At 38.3% G+C, this 17,853-nt stretch overlaps 1 protein-coding gene across 1 annotated transcript in view; it reads left to right on the forward strand.

Annotated features, from left to right (window-relative positions):
• The first annotated feature begins 1,916 nt into the window (after positions 1–1,916).
• The window catches only part of CDC73 (cell division cycle 73), a 137,835-nt gene continuing 121,898 nt past the window's right edge, over positions 1,917–17,853 (forward strand). Inside the window, exons 1-5 of the mRNA XM_025927830.2 lie at positions 1,917–2,315; positions 4,952–5,057; positions 8,941–9,010; positions 14,977–15,039; positions 15,122–15,174. Coding sequence (XP_025783615.1) covers positions 2,185–2,315; positions 4,952–5,057; positions 8,941–9,010; positions 14,977–15,039; positions 15,122–15,174 — 423 coding nt within the window. The 5' untranslated portion in view covers positions 1,917–2,184. The remainder of the gene's footprint in view (positions 2,316–4,951; positions 5,058–8,940; positions 9,011–14,976; positions 15,040–15,121; positions 15,175–17,853) is intronic.

Raw genomic sequence — 17,853 nt, forward strand, 5'->3', positions numbered from 1 at the left:
TATCTCATTACACTGAGTTTAAGAATCACTATCTTCAGAACCACAATTTTTCCTAAAAGAAAGACTGTCTGGTCATTGCTATAGATTGAATGTTTGTGGTCACCCACCCCATCCCCCTTCATATGTTGAAATCCTAAACCCAAGGTGATGGTGTTAGGATGAGGCCTCTGGAAGGTGATTAGGACATTATAAAAAAGACTCCAGAAAGCTCCTTTTTTCTTTCCACCATGTGAGTATGCAATGTGAAGTCAGAGGTCTATGAACCAGAAAGCAGGCTTTTACCAGACAATGAATCTTCTGGCATCTTGACCTTGGATTTCCTAGCCTCTAGAACTATGAGAATGAATTTCTGTTGTTTATAAGCCACCCAGCCTACGGTGTTCTCTTATAGCAGTCTGAATGGACTCATATAGGCATTATTTGTGTATGAAATAAAATTAAGAGTCATTTGAGTAGACTATTATTGGCTCTTCTGCCCATTAAATACTGAGTTTGTTGAACTCATCTATCCATTTATTAATTTAACATTTTCTAAGAGCCAATAATGTGCTAGACACCAGGATATGATGATACAGGTCTATTGCCCTTTAGTTTTGCAGGATGAGGCAAGCAAGGAAACTAACGTGGGCTCTCAAGTAATACTGGGTGCTCTCATACAAGTATGAATAGACACTATGGGAGATTAGAGAGTAGTAAGTGCTTCATTGTGTCTGTTTTTGTGGTGAGATTCACGACTCTACCGCAGGGATGGAACATTTGCAGAATAGACAAAATTTCTCAAATTCATTTGGAAACTCGCTATAGATAGTATAGGAAATAAACCATACACTTCTATATCTCTCTGTAGTGCACATTAAATAAAAATGGATCCCTTTCAAAGCAGATCAAAGTATTTGGTTATGTCAGTCAAGAAATAGCCTCCCCCCCTCCCCTTTCCACTATAGTAAAAGGAATAAAAAAAATTATGGCCCCCACGGAATATGTTCAGTTTAAGGTATACAGGCCACAGTATATTGAATTTATTTCATTGTTTCCAGCACAGCAAGGACACCCTTTAGCCTTCTGAGTGCCAATAAAAAATCAGGTAATCCGAAAGTGTTCTGACAGCTTGGAGTTTGTGTTCTCCTTTTCATTAGCATCTGTGAATAGAGCTATTTAAGGGTACCACTTTGGGCCTGGCAGGAAGAAGGGGCCAGGATGGAAAAAGTCATCATCCAAGGAACTGAAGTGGAAGATCAACATTTATGATATTTTGTTGATTTGCTAGATGCTTTCTTTCATGTTATTCTCATACTAAGTTCTTTTTTCCACTAGCCAATTAATGCTGTAAGAAGGTATGTATCTTGTCCAAGGTCAAGCAGCACGTAACAAATACAGGTACCCGGGATTGGTCTCCTCCGGACTAGTGCCTTATCCACTACGTGAATACACTAAAAACAAAAAACAACCCCCAAACCGTACCCCGCCTCCAAAACCTCACCCTTCTAAAGGGGCTTAATCGGATCACTAAGACCTACAGGCCATTTAATGGGTCCCTTTTAGTTGGGAAGGTAATCTTAGCGTTCTGGAAACCTTTTGCCAAGCTCCACTCTCGCCCAAGTAACGGCCCGAGAGCCCTTGGCCGCAGTCAAGGTGGGTGGGCGGTCAACCCAGTGCGTAGTCTGGGGACAGAATTCCCGGGCTTCCTTGCAGGTGCGCGCGCACCTGTCGCTAGTCGCGTGCGCGCTGCGAGGGACGACGGACGAGGTACGTGTCCGCGCGCGTGCGCCCGGCAGTATTCCCCGTACGTGCTCCGTACGTGGGCGCGGTGTCCCTGCGCTCCGAGTTTCGGGCCGGGATTCGGCCCGGTGCCGAGTGGGAGTCTGGGAGGGGCGTGTTCCTGGTCGGTCGTGGCTCCCCCTGGCGGCGACCTGGCTGGAGGCGCGCAGTCAGGCGTTCTCCGCGGGCAGCCGGCGGCGGGGCCTTGCCTTATAGCGCGGGGTCCTCGGCGGCCTGGGTGTCTACTGCCCCTGCTGCTGTCGTAGGCGAGGACGGCTGCTAGTGCGGCTGCTGTTGGTTCGCGGCGGCGGCGGCGGCGGAGGAGGAGGAGGAAGAGGGCGAGGCGACAGGGGAAGAAGGAGGCAGGCGCGGCGGCGGCGGCTTCGCCCGGGGCCGGCGGCGGCGGCGGCGGCGAGGGGGGGGAAGATGGCGGACGTGCTCAGCGTCCTGCGACAGTACAACATCCAGAAGAAGGAGATTGTGGTGAAGGGAGACGAGGTGATCTTCGGCGAGTTCTCCTGGCCCAAGAATGTGAAGACCAACTATGTAGTTTGGGGGTAAGTCTGGCATGGCTGTGGCCTGGGGTTGGCCGGGCAGAGTTGGGCGCCCCCAGGCGACCTCTTTCCTAACCCCTCCCCCCGATTCCCTTTGGGGATGGAGAAAAAACGGGTCTCCGGGTAAAAGTTTTTCTCAAGAAAAGAAGTTACACTTTTAGGTGAGGAGGAAATAGGAGGAGGTGCATCTCCAGTTCTTTAAGTCTTTGGGACGCCAAAGGGGAAGGTACCACAGGAGTTTCTGACTTTCCTAGTTCATTTTTACCGACGTGTGTAGGTGCAGAAAGGGGCGTACCGTCCGGTCCTAGAGACGTCTTTTTGTGTTTAGTTTTTTCTTTCTCTTCGAGGCTACCATGTGTTGTCACTGTCCCACCTGCCCCTTGCAGCTCCTGGTCTGTTTCTTTTTCCTTTCGTAATTCCCTGAGGTAGAGAGAAGGGAACTACCTATGTGAGATTAGAACGGGAAAAAGATTTGGTCACTTTGGAAGAGTCCTCAAAACCCGTGTTAGAGGTGAAGGCAGGAATTTCTTCAGGGAGAAAGTTATTGGTAAAATGGAGTGAGCTTTACAGATCTAAGTAAGATATTGATGATGGTGTGTGCTTGTAGGAAATGGGTTTTAACAAGAAATATTTGGGAACGTTGATCTACGCGGGGCTTTTTGAATTGAAGGCATTAAGGAAAATATCTAGAGATAGGTCTGGTAATGGTTTGGGGCCTTTTTAAAGGTGATATCTCTCTCTTTGGTATTTCATCTGGATGAGTAGAACCTTGGGCTAGAACTTCCATACTCATTTTGCTTGATTGAGTGGAAGCACTGGGCTTTGTGAAGAGTTGATGAAAAGCTGGGGAAAATTTAGTTTGTTGGTTTCTAGCTTTTTGGCCCTGAGGACTTAATGATTTGATTAGCTTTATGAAATGTTGATGCAATGACATCATTCTGAGTTTCTTGCGTTTTGTCTTGTCAAAAAAAATTTGCACAGACAGAATTACATTTGATTGGAATTTTAACGGATTTATTTTTTTTTCTTTAAAAAATGGTTTAGAAGTACTCAGGATGTAGGGTGGTTCAATTTGAGAAATAGAAAATTCTTAGCACCTTGGTTCCTGACTCAGGGGAGGTTAACTTAATCAGAGTAGGTGAAATAAAACATAACTTGGTAAGAATTGCATTCTGGCTCTTGAGAGTAATCACTTCTAGCTTGGGGTATTAGGAAGGGTTTCATAGAAATATGTTTGGCGTGTAGACAGGGTACAAATTTTCTTGAACGAATGAACAGATGAGTAAGCCTTAAAGAGTGAGTTAGGAACTTTGAGGGTGACATGATGGGTTAGGTCTTAAAGGACAGGGAACTGTATGCTTAAAGCCATGAGAGCTGGAAAGGAAATATTTTGATAGCATTTCAGTGAAGCTAGTAGTGAAAAAGGGGTGCTTAGAATAATTTCAAACTTTAACAATAGCGAATTACACCACTAAACATATTTTTGTTTTGTTATTCATTTCTTTATGCACATGTACATATGTCCAACTTCGGAACTTTAAGCAATACTTATCCTTATTGCATGTAGTACGTTCTATTACTTTGCTTTTCTGTATTGTTAAAAAAAAAAACCCTGATTACCTGGATATTACGTGTTATTGTACAGTAACTGGTAGTGATGTATGGTTTGAAATAATGTCAATTCATAGGAAAAGTGGAAATGAAGGCTAGAGAAATGTAGATGAGGGCTGACTATATTGCACTGTATTCAGATGAGGTCAAATAATACGCTGACGTTTTTTAGATGGGAATGTAGTAGGAAGAGTGAGATTGGACACAAATACTGTTGAGGCAACAGTATTATGCGGTTTCGTTAAAGAGCTTGCACCTCTAGACTGCATTGGGGCGCCTGGGTGGCCCAGTCGGTAAGGCGTCCAGCTCTTGAGTTGGTTCTGGTCATGATTTCACGGTTCGTGAGTCTGGGCCGCATATTGGGCTATGTACTGACAGCACAGAGTCTGTTTGGGATTCTCTCTCCCTCTCTCCCTCTCTCCCTCTCTCCCTGCCCCCGCTTATATTCTCCCTCCCCCTCTTTCTCTCTCAAATAAACATTAAAAAAAAATAAACCTTTATACAGCATTGCTTTACCACAGGTAGAATTGATTATGATTTTTTTTGCATCATTGGTTTAATTTAAGGGATGTCATAAGAATTATACCTCTGAAATTTATTATTGTGTTTGCTGTAAGAATGTTAAGGATGTTCTTTAGCAGTATCTTATTTAGGAGACAAAGAATAAATTTCTAGTAAGTTTAGAGTTGTGCTTCTTCTAATCAGTTTTTCTCTTGTAGATTCTCTCCACTCTGTAACTGACTAGGTTTCTCTCTTTATTGGCAAAGACCAGAATGAAGTTTGCGCCAAATTCTAAAAAGGGTGTAGTACCTTAGAGTATGAATATGGTGTGCTTTCTTTTTTTTCATTTTCTACCTTTGTGTTCTTTTACTTTAATGATAGTTCCGCTTACTAGATTTCATACTTTATGTGTATTTTTGTTAACCATGTTGAATCCATTCTTGAGTAGCAAAGTTAATATAGATAAATTCATACATACAAGTCTAAGGAGTTGAATTAAAATTGAGTAAAAATCTTAATTATTTCAGGACTGGAAAGGAAGGCCAGCCCAGAGAGTACTACACATTGGATTCTATCTTGTTTCTACTTAATAATGTGCACCTTTCTCATCCTGTTTATGTCCGACGTGCCGCCGTAAGTAAAATTCATTTTAAAACTTAATTTTTTTTTTTTTTTTTTTTTTTTTTTGGTTAATAGGTATTATTTGGCATGGATCACTTCCCTCATGGGTTTCAAATCAAAAAAATAAAAGGTTCATCTGTATGAAAGCCTATTGGAAGTTCAAAATTAGATCTTTGCATGTTTTTACAAGAACAGAAGTTTTGAAGATATTTATAGGAATATTAAAAAAAATATATATATAAGCCTGTAGAAGGACCCTGATATTCAGAACTCTGATCTCAAGAATACTTTTTTGGGGTGTGCCTGGGTGGCTCAGTTGGTTAAGCGTCTGACTCTTGATTTTGGCTCAGGTCATGATACCACAGTTTGTGAGTTTGAGTTTGTAAGCTGCGCTGACAGTTTAGAGCCTGTTTGGGATTCTCTCTTTCTCTGCTCCTCCCCCATTCATTCTCCCTCTCTCTCTCAAAATAAATAAACTTAAAAAAAACTTTTTTTGGGTATCAGAATCAAGATTAACAGACAACTTTATTATTATTATTAGAGGGAGAGAGTGTGTGTGTGTGTTCACATGAGCAGGGGAAGAGCAGAGAGAGAGAGAGAGAGAGAGAGCGAGCGCGCGAGTGAGAGAATGAGAATCCCAAGTAGGCTTCACGCTGATGGGGGGCTCAATCTCACAACCATGAGTCACGACCTGAGCCAAAATCAAGTGCCGGAGACCTAACCAAACCCAAGTGCCCCTAACAGACCACTTTAAAATTAATTTTTAATCTGTTTAATAAATCTCTTTTGAACTTTATTGATAAATTCATTTGTTTCCAGTTTTTCTTGCCTTCAGCATCTCAGTATTTGAACTCTGCTTTTCTGAATGGGAAATATTCAGTGTTTAATACATATAGAAAAAAATAATACTAGGGTGAAACTACGTATTGAGATTTGGGAAATAGTGGGATAAAAATAACAGCATCTTTAAGAAGTTATGTTACTTCATCTTAAATCTTTAAAATCTGAATTAGGCAGTAATTAGAATGTATTGTTGGCTATATCCATTCATTTTGTGGTAATAAAGATGATCCAGATGCTTGGTTTATATATAGAGATTATGTTCTTGGCAAATAGTTATAACTATAACTGATGGCTGTAATTGTTACTGTGGACCTTGGGACCCTTGCTCACATAAGATTTAAGTCTTTTGTTTTTCTTAAATACTTGGCAGATTGAAAGGGCAGAATTCTACAGTTCTAGGGTTCTACAAATTTTTTTTCCTCCACTGTGCTACTTGCTCTTTCTTGTGAGCAGACCATGTCTGATGTAAGTTTTGTGGACCCATAGCTCCTATTTTAGTGTGAGTAGACTTATATCTTTTTCAGTTGGCTGTATTATGTCCATAATTCATTATTAACCAAATAAGTATGTTATCAGACTTAGAAACAGTAACTTAACAAAATTAATTCAAATCTTTTAGCTATTTATGATACTTCATGTAGACTAGTTTTTAAAAACAAGCACACAAAAACCTGTGGGCTCTTAAATGTTTATACTCCTAGCAGAAATTAAAATTTAGCCTACCCTTTAAAAAAAAGGTTAATTTTAAATGATTAAATATAGTTAAACTCTATCATCAGGGAGTGTGTGCAGAATGTTTGAAATGAAATGTAATTAGTATACAATATAAGATAAATAGCCGAAGTTACTAAGGATTCTGGTTATTTATCATTGTGTATATAAAGTGACAGGGATTTTAATTATATAATCTTGCAGCCACCAGGCTTTCTTATACTTAGTTTTTTTTTGTTTTTTTTTTTTTAATTTTTTTTTTTAATGTTAGTTATTGTTGAGAGAGCACGAATGGGAGGGACAGAAAGAGAGGGAGTTACAGAATCTGAAGCAGGCTCCAGGCTCTGAGCCGTCAGCACAGAGCTCAATGTGAGCTTGAACCCACGAACCATGAGATCATGACCTGAGCTGAAGCCAGACGCTTAACTGACTGAACCACTCAGGTGCCCCTTAGTTGTTTGTTTACATTATAAAAATGATATTGAAAATTGTGGTAATTACAGGATTCATTGAATTCATGGCCTCAAGATGACCTGGTGACTAAAGCATACAGCTCTATTTGTCAGTACACCTCTTTACAATGACTAATGTAGGAGATTTAAGGAAAATTATCCATTTTACCAAAATAGGTACATTTTCCAGATTTAATTTTTTAGTCTTTTCCCCTTCCTTACAGAATTTGTGTGCATTCAAAGATAAAAAAGAAATATGTAGCATGGAAAGTAAGCAACTGACATTAATGTTTTGCTGTATAATGTCCTAAATTTTTTCCCATGCTTAAACAGTATACCTATTGTTTTGAAAATTTAGTTTTTATGGCTAAGTTAGTGTATTTCAGAATTCAAGTAGAATATTTTGGGAAGTCTGTTTTGTGTTTGAGAAAAGAAAGCACTTTGGAAACATAGCATGTAATGATCAAGCAATGGGACTAAAAAGATAATTACCTCAAATATGCATGCAAAGTATCATGAATAAAATAAAAAAATACTTAAAGTAAGCCAAGGGAACAAAAAAGACTGGAATTGATATTTTGAAGAGGGATTGGCCATTGTTTCTAATGATTATCTTTTAGGTATCTTAATTGAATTTCAAGAATGAAGTTATTAAAAATTAATATCCTTAAAATTTTTGAAGACATGGGTTAGATTTTTTTAGCCTAGTAGTTCTTTAAAGGTAAGATTCTTGGGAAAAGATATTTGCAAATGACATACCGGACAAAGGGCTAGTATCCAAAATCTATAAAGAGCTCACCAAACTCCACACCCGAAAAACAAATAACCCAGTGAAGAAATGGGCAGAAAACATGAATAGACACTTCTCTAAAGAAGACATCCGGATGGCCAACAGGCACATGAAAAGATGTTCAACATCGCTCCTTATCAGGGAAATACAAATCAAAACCACACTCAGGTATCACCTCACGCCAGTCAGAGTGGCCAAAATGAACAAATCAGGAGACTATAGATGCTGGAGAGGATGTGGAGAAACGGGAACCCTCATGCACTGTTGGTGGGAATGCAAATTGGTGCAGCCGCTCTGGAAAGCAGTCTGGAGGTTCCTCAGAAGATTAAAAATAGACCTACCTTATGACCCAGCAATAGCACTGCTAGGAATTTACCCAAGGGATACAGGAGTACTGATGCATAGGGGCACTTGTACCCCAATGTTTATAGCAGCACTCTCAACAATAGCCAAATTATGGAAAGAGCCTAAATGTCCATCAACTGATGAATGGATAAAGAAATTGTGGTTTATATACCACAGTTAGCAATGGAATACTACATGGAATACAATTCTACATGGAATACAATGTGGTTTATATACCACAATTAGCAATGGAATGCTACATGGCAATGAGAAAAAATGAAATACGGCCTTTTGTAGCAACGTGGATGGAACTGGAGAGTATGATGCTAAGTGAAATAAGCCATACAGAGAAAGACAGATACCATATGGTTTCACTCTTATGTGGATTCTGAGAAACTTAACAGAAACCCATGGGGGAGGGGAAGAAAAAAAAAAAAGAGGTTAGAGTGGGAGAGAGCCAAAGCATTAGAGACTGTTAAAAACTGAGAACAAACTGAGGGTTGATGGGGGGTGGGAGGGAGGGGAGGGTGGGTGATGGGTATTGAGGAGGGCACCTTTTGGGATGAGCACTGGGTGTTGTATGGAAACCAGTTTGACAATAAATTTCATATATTTAAAAAAAAAAAGGTAAGATTCTGAATAAATATTACCAAGATCTGTTGGAATAAAATTCAGATATTACACAATGTTTGTTTTTATTATATTTCTTGTAATTGTTGTTGATTTGATAACTAATGAAAAATTGTGATTTCAGACTGAAAATATTCCTGTGGTTAGAAGACCTGACCGAAAAGATCTGCTTGGATATCTCAATGGTGAAGCATGTGAGTAATTTTTAAATTGCTTTCACTCTTAAATAGCCATTGTTTCTTTCTTTCTCCTGTGAAATAAGAAGCAATGGGAAGAGAATTTGTATTTCCACTAAAAAATTAACCTTCCAGCAGCTATGTGCATATGCCCTCCTTTTTTTTCTGTTATGGTGAATACACTACTTTCATTCCTAAGACCAGTCACCACTTCTCTGTAGATTCCATTTCCTTTCACACTCTCAAAGACTCTGCTTTTGTAAATTATTGCTTCTGCCTTGCGTCGTCATCTTCCTCTTTTCCTCTGCATCATTCCCTTTAAAGTGCATACAGCAAGATCTCATTTAAAAATGGTTTTTTGACCCCCCCCATTCCTACTATCTACTGTACTGTTTGTTTTTTCCTTTTTATTGCAAAATTCTTTGTAACAGTTGTGTGATATCACTGCTTCCCTCTTGAATCCATTCTGGTTTGGCTTTCCTGTTCATGTCCCACTTATATCACTGTTGTGTGATTAACACTGACTTAAGGGTTACTCATTCCTTTGGTCTCTCTTATCTGTATCTTGCTTGATCTCTCAACAGCATTAGATACTGTTGACTGCTTCCTTTTGGAAACCCTTTCTTAGCTTGGCATTTGGGGCACCTGATTCTTTTGGTTCTCTTTCTATTCATTGTCCATCTCTCATTTTCTTTTGCTTACTTCCTTATATTCATCCTATTTCTAAGCTTTAAATTATAAATCCACTCCACATCTTTCCTTGGATATTTAATAGGTATCTGAAATTCAATGTATCTGAAATAGAATGCCAATTTCCTCTTTCCCTTCTCCCCTCAAACAAAATAAGTCTGGTCACCCACTGTTCCCATCTCAGTAAATGGCATACCATTCATGTAGTTGCTGAGGCCAGAAACCCTGGGGAAATCTTTGATTACTTTTTTCTCACATCTCATTTTGTGAGCAGGTCCTTTTCTTTAAAAGGATGAGTTTCTTAACCATTCTACTCCCACTATGTTCCATCCATCCCCTTTAGAATTGTATAGCCTTTTCACAGTACCCTACTCTGTATTTTCTAGTATAGTCTTTGCCTACCCACTAGAGTGACCTGTTTTGAAAAACACATATAAGCTTGATTCACTTACCTGCTCAAGTCCATCCTGTGGCTTCCCGTCACATGTAGGATAAAGCTCATACTCCTTATCCTGACCTATGTGATTTTGCTTCTGCCTAAATATCTGTGGCCTCATCTTCTTCCAACTTTCATTTGCTCACAGTGGTCCAGTCTTACTGATTCTTTTAACTATCCTGACTTTTCAAGCCTTTGTACTTGCTATTTTTTGTGTTCAGTTCTGTTTCTCTACATTGTCACATGTCTTACTTTTTACCACCTCAATCTGTGCTTTAATAATCTGTCAGAAAGAACTTCTCACTCTAAAAAAGAAAATAGTGTTGTTTTTCCACATACATCCATCTGTGTATAGTATCTTCCTAATTTATATTTTGTCAAATCCCTTACATTGACTTGAAATTATATATTGGTTTACTTATATATTATTTGTCTGCCCCACTAGAGGGTAAACTCTAAGGGGGCAGGTAGTTAAATACCCAGTATTTAGAACAGTGGTTAATAGTAGGTGCTTACCTGTATAAGTGAGTAATCATTAATTTGCTGTCTTAAAGAATATGAATAAAATTATAAGTTGGTACAATTAATAGAATATAAATTGGTGAGTATGAGTAAATTGATATAATCATATGATAGTATGAATAAATCAATATGAGACCGTTTGGTCGTAACCTTTCTTGGAGTGTTTACTACCTTTAAGTCGTTAATAGCTGTCTTGTTACATATTGAGTTCCATGACTTTAACAGTAATACTGATTTGCATGGAGTCTTTTGCATAATGGAAAGACCATGCTCAAGAGTATTATCTTTCTGTACTGTCCTCTGAACATTCAGCAAGTACTTATCGAGTGGTTATTCTTAAAGTAGTGCAATTGCTGGGTCATAGAGTGGTTCTATTTTTAACTTTTTGAGGAACTTCCACACTTTTCCAGAGTGGTTGCACCAGTTTGCATTCCCACCGATAGTGCAAGAGGGTTCCCCTTTCTCTGTGTCTTCTCCAATACCTGCTGTTTCCTGAGTTGTTAATTTTTGCCATTCTGACAGGTGTGAAATGGTATCTCACTGTGGTTTTCATTTGTATTTCCCTGATGATAAGTGATGTTGAGCATTTTTTCATGTGTCTGTTTCCCATTTGTATGTCTTCTTTGGAGAAAAGTCTGTTCATGTCTTCTGCCCATTTCTTAACTGGATTATTTATTTTTTGGGTGTTGAGTTTTATAACTTCTTTATAGATTTTGGATACTAGCACTTTATCCAGTATTTCATTTGCAAATGTCTTCTCCCATTCTGTAGGCTGCCTTTTAGTTTTGTTGATTGTTTCCTTCGCTGTGCAGAAGTTTTTTATCTTGATGAAATCCCAGTAGTTCACGTTTGGTTTTGTTGCCCTCGCCTCCAGAGACGTGTCTAGTAAGAAGTTGCTATGGCCAAGGTCAAAGAAATTGCTGCCTGCGTTCTCTAGGATTTTGGTGGTTTCCTGTCTTATGTTTAGGTCTTTCATCCATTTTGAGTTTATTTTTGTGTATGGTGTAAGAGAGTGGTCCAGTTTCATCATGGTCCAGTTTTCCCAACACCATTTGTTGAAGAGACTTTTTTCCATTGAATATTCTTTCCTGCTTTGTTGAAGATTAGTTGACCATAGAGTTGTGGGTCCATTTCTGGGGTCTCTATTCTGTTCATTGATCTATGTGTGTGTTTTTGTGCTGGTACTGTACTGTCTTGATGAATACAGCTTTGTAATACTGCTGAAGTCTGGAATTGTGATGCCTCCCACTTTGCTTTTTTTTTTTTTTTCTTCAACATTAGTTTGGCTATTTGGGATATTTTCTGGTTCCATATAAATTTTAGGATTGTTTGTTCTAGCTCAGTGAAAAATTCTGGTGGTATTTTGATAGGGATTGTATTGAATTTGTAGATTGCTTTGGGTGGTGTAGACATTATAACAGTGTCTGTTTTTCAATCCATGAGCAAGCTATATTTTTCATTTCTTTGTGTTTTCTTCAGTTTCTTTCATAATAAGTGTTCTGTATTTTTCAGAGTACCGATCTTTTCCTTCTTTGGTTAGGTTTATTCCTACATATTTTACGGGTTTTGGTGCAATTGTAAATGGGATCGATTCCTTGATTTCTCTTTCTGATGATTCATTATTGATACATAGAAATGCAACAGATAGATGTACATTGACTTTATATCCTGTGACTTTGCTGAATTCATCTATCAGTTCTAGCAAATTTTTGATGGAGTCTGAGTCTTTCGGGTTTTCCATATAGAGTATCTTGTCTTCTGTGAACTGTGAAAGTTTGACTTTTTCCTTGCTGGTTTGGGTGCCTTTATTTCTTTTTGTTGTCTGATTGCTGAGGCTAGGACTTCTAGTACTGTACTGAACAACAGTTGTAGGAATGGACATCCCTGTCATGTTTCTGACCTTAGGGGAAAAGCTGTCAGTTTTTCCCCATTGAGAATGATATTAACTGTGGTTCTTTTTTGTATATGGCCTTTATGATATTGAGGTGTGTTCTTTCTATCCCTACTTTCTTGAGGGTTTTTATCAAGAAAGGATGCTGTATTTTGTCAAATGCTTTTTCTACATCTGTTGAGAGGATCATGTTGTTCTTATCGTTTCTTTTATTAATGTGGTGTATCATGTTGAGTTATTGGTGGATATTGAACCAGCCCTGCAGCCCAGTAATAAATCCCACTTGATTACGGTGAATAATTGTTTTAATGTACTGTTGGATTTGATTTGGTGGTATCTTGTTGAGAATGTTTGCATCCATGTTCATCAGGAATATTGGTCTGTCATTCTTTTAGTGAGGTCTTTGGTTTTGGAATCAAGATGATGGTCTCATAGAATGAGTTTGGAGATTTTCCTTCCATTTCAATTTTTTGAAAGAATAAGTATTAACTCTTCTTTAAATGTTTGGTAGAATTCCCCTGGGAAGCCATCCTGTCTTGGACTGTTTGTTGAGAGATTTTTTTTACTGATTCAGTTTCTTTGCTGGTCATGGGTCTGTTCAAGTTTTCTGGTTTTTTTTTTTTTTTTTTAATTAAAAAAAATGTGTATTTATTATTGAGAGAGTGCCAGCAGGGGGAGGGGCAAAGGGGGGGTGGGCAGAAGATCTGAAGTGGACTCTGTGCTTAGAGCAGAGAGCCCCAAACTAGGGCTTGAACTCACGACCTGTGAGATCATGACCTGAGCTGAAGTCGGACACGCAACCAAATGAGGCACCCAGGCACCTTGTTTGTTCAAATTTTCTATATCTTCTTCAGTTTTGGTAGTTTATGTTTCTAAGAATTTATCCATTTCTTCCAGATTACCCTATTTGTTGGCATATCATTGTTCATAATATTCTTTTATAATTGTATTTCTGCAGTTGTGATTGTGATCTTTCCTTTGTTTCTTGATTTCATTTATTTGAGGCCTCTCCTTTTTTGTTAAGTTTGGCTAGGAGTTTTCAATTTTATTAATTCTTTGAAAGAACCGGTTCCTCATTATATCGATAATGCTGTGTAGCTTTAAAAAGGAAGAATGCTCCACATATCAGTATGCTAGATCTCTTTTGTTAGGATTAAAAAAAAAAAAGGCTCAGGACAGTGTATATAGTATGCTATCTTTTATGTGAAAAAGGGGAAAGGGACATGTAGGTGGCTCAGTCAGTTAAGCATCTAACTCATGGTTTTGGCTAAGATCATGATCTCACAGTTTTGGGGATTTTGTCTCTCCTTTCTCTCTTGCGCTCCTCCCCACCCCCCATAAACATTAAAAAAATTTAAAAGGGGGGGGAATAAAGGTGTAAGTTTGTATTTCTTGTATCTACAGAAAGAACCTCTAGAAAGATACACTCAAGACTTAAATAGTCATGTAGGGTGGTGGGAACTAGGTGGATGGGACTAGTTTCATTATTTTCAACCTTTCACAATTTAAATGACTTTATTTATTTATTTATTTATTTATTTATTTAAAAAAAATTTTTTTTTCAACGTTTATTTATTTTTGGAACAGAGAGAGACAGAGCATGAACGGGGGAGGGGCAGAGAGAGAGGGAGACACAGAATCAGAAACAGGCTCCAGTCTCCGAGCCATCAGCCCAGAGCCTGACGCGGGGCTCGAACTCACGGACTGCAAGATCGTGACCTGGCTGAAGTCGGACGCTTAACCGACTGCGCCACCCAGGCACCCCTAAATGACTTAATTTAAAAAGTAATTGTGGGGCGCCTGGGTGGCTTAGTTGGTTAAGCGTCTGACTTTGGTTCAGGTCATGATGTCACAGTTCGGGAGTTTAAGCCCCACGTCGGGTTCTGTGTTGACAGCTTAAAGCCTGGAGCCTGCTTTGGATTTCGTGTCTCCCTCTCTCTCTGCCACTTCTCTGCTCACACTTTGTCTCTCTTCTCTCAAAAATAAATAAACATTAATAAAAATATTTAATAAAAAAAATAAAAAGTAATTGCAGTGTTTTTTCTACCAATTGTGAATAACTAAAATTTGTATTTTTGAAGTGAATGCTAACTTAAAAAAAAACCTTTTCCTATGGATATGTATTTATGTATTTATGTTTGAATACATTTTATGTGCATGTGTGGTAATGGAGTATATGTTCTTTGAAGTGACCAGTTAATTTCAGTCATCGCAGTAGTTTGTAAGCTAAATTGTTAAAAATAATTTGTCCTTTAAAGACTTTTAAATATAAATTAGTCTTTTATAATAAACTGTTTTACAAAGCTGCTTTAAAACTTTTTCCCCCCTTAGGAAATTATACATATAAAGTAAGAAATTACAAATATTGAGCATTTTACTTGTAATAATGTCTAGTATATGTGTTCAAATATTGAGCTTCTCACCTAAATCTTTTTAAATCTTCAGCAACATCAGCAAGCATAGACAGAAGTGCCCCTCTAGAAATAGGTCTTCAGCGATCTACCCAAGGTATGTTTTGCTGTGTATTTATATTGAACTTTTAAAAACTTACTCCAAAACCATATATTTACTTTTCTTTTTTTTCTTAAAGTCAAGAGAGCTGCAGACGAAGTTTTAGCAGAAGCAAAGAAACCACGAATTGAGGTAATGGAATTTTATTTTAAATATGAATCATAGTGTTACAAAATTGAGATTGTATATGAATACAAATTCTTTTTCATAGTAGTCCTAGGAGTTTTTTTCTGGAAAAATTGTCGTAGTATTATGAGTGTTTGATTAGTAGCAGTTGAGGTATAATTTAAGATCTTTTACAGGGGCGCCTGGGTGGCTCAGTCGGTTGAATGTCCAGCTTCAGCTCAGGTCATGATCTCACAGCTTGTGAGTTCGAGCCCCATGTCAGGCTCTGTGCTGACAGCTCAGAGCCTGGAGCCTGCTTCGGGTTCTGTGCCTCCCCCTCTCTCTGCCCCAACCCACTCGCATTCTGTCTCTCTCAAAAATAAACAAACATTAAAAAAAAAAAAAAAAGATCTCTTATGTACAAACTGTGTGGTGGACATATCACTTTATTTTTCTTTGCCTCTTCGATGAAAATGTTGGGCTTCATCAGGAGTTGGGAAATTTCTTCTGTAAAAGTCCAGATAGTAAATATTTTAGGCTTTTTGGGCCATTTAGTTTCTGTTCAGCTATTCCACCCTGCTATCATAGTTGAAAGCAGGCATAAGCAATACGTAAATGAACTGACAGGACTGTATTTCAGTAAAATTTTATAAAACAGATGGTGAGCCTACCTTTGGGTTGTAGTTTGCCTATCCCTGGAATAACATGGTATGAGAATTTGCTGTACTCTTTTTTTTTTAATGTTATTTATTTTTGAGAGGGAGAGAGAACAAGCGTGAGTGGGGGAAGGCGGAGAGAGGGAGACACTGAATCCGAGGCCGGCTCCAGGCTCTGAGCTGTCATCAGAGAGCCGGATGCAGGGCTCGAGCTCATGAACCATGAGATCATGACCTGAGTTAAAGTCAGATGCTTAGCCAGCAGTGGAATACTAATATTGGTAAATAAGGATAGTTCACATGAAATAGAAGCTGTATGAGAAATGCGTTAACTTTAGAAAGAAGCATAAGACAGTTAAGCCTTGGAAATTTTAATTATATGAGTATAAGACTCTTTATTTAAAATTTTTAACAAGTCTCAGATCAGTTACATATAAAACCCAGTGCAAATGGAAGATTAGGTACTAGAGATACACTTAAAATCTGAGAAATGAGTACCAATTAACAGTATAGGAAATAACACTTGTAGTCATCATTAATTTAACGTTACTAGAAACCATAACTCTTCTTTTTACACTTGTATAAAAATCAAACAGTTGTACCTTTGGCCTACTACATAAACAGCAGAGCATCCACAATTAAGGATAAAAAGGTAACTGTTAAAGGGACAGAGTTGTCGACATGTAATCTTTATATATTCATTGACAAAATTTGATGCTGAAACAGTGTAATTTTAATTAATTTTAAAACAACGTAATTTTCATTAAGCAAACTCTGAGACATGGACATGGTATTTTAGTTAAGGATAGTAATGATAGTTAGCTCATTGTTGCTACTCTGTTCTGGGTGACGTTTTATACACTTTATATTAGCTTGTGTAATCCTAAGCCACAACCTTCTGAAGTTGGCAGTCTTGTGCATGCCATCAATGAGCAAACACCTCAGACGGAACAAGTTACTTGCTGAGGTTCACAGAACCAGGAATAGAGCCTAGACGGTCTGGCTCCTAGCCATTCCACTATATATACTGATTACAAATTTTGCAGCAGTAAAATGAGTTTCCACCTGTTCTCTCTGTATGAAGGAAGATTGGGACCCACTGTGAACAAAATGAGTGAATTTAAAGATACTAATTACTTGGAAAACCCGAAATTTACAGTTTTAATTATTTGGAAAACAATTGAATGTGTCAGAAATGCTGATTTGCCTGGATACCATTAACTTGAAAATCAACAAGAAATAGCATAATAAAATTCTTTCCAGAGTATTTATAGAGTTAAAAGAGTTACATAAACAGTTATGTTACATTAACAGTTTTTAGTTCACCGTGTGTATGTTGGGAACCTGCAAGGCACTAGGCTCAGAGAGAGAAACCTTGAGGGCAATGATTCTGAACTTATTAAAGTCTAGGCTGCAGTTGTCTTTAAAATCAGTAGTTTCCTAAGGAACTTGAGTTCCTTGTGCTGTACCTTCATTACAGATGTCTAAAATTTAATGCAGTTTGCTAAAATACTTTGTGTTCATGTCAGCAATATGTCTGTTTTAAATGATAGGTTAATAATAGAGCATGAATTGGAGCAGAGCATCTTTTTAGATCTCTTGAGTATACTGATGGCGTTTTATACAATATCATATTTTGTTAGCCATAAACACTGACTCATTTCCTCAGTTGTCTCATTTGTTGAATGTGGGCATTGAACTAGATCAAGTTTTGTTTTGTTTTGTTTTTAATGTTTTTATTTTTGAGAGCAAGCGAGCTTGAGTGGGGGAGGGGCAGCGAGAGGGGGAGACACAGAATCTGAAGCAGGCTCCAGACTCTGAGCTGTCAGCACAGAGCCAGATGCAGGGCTCGAACTCATGAACCGTGAGATCATGACCTGAGCCAAAGTTGGATGCTTAACCGACTGAGCCGTGCAAGTGCCCCAATCAAGTTTTGGTTTTAAATGAACATATTTGAGAGTAAATTTTACCTGAAATTCTAACATGCAGGTTAGAAAAAAGCTGAGCTACCAAGATTGAATTCAGAGCAGTGTCCCATGGGTCACTTTGT

This window comes from Puma concolor, chromosome E4 (genome assembly GCF_028749965.1).
Source record: "Puma concolor isolate L17-30 chromosome E4, mPumCon1.1.hap2, whole genome shotgun sequence".
In the NCBI taxonomy this organism is placed as follows: Eukaryota; Metazoa; Chordata; class Mammalia; order Carnivora; family Felidae; genus Puma; species Puma concolor.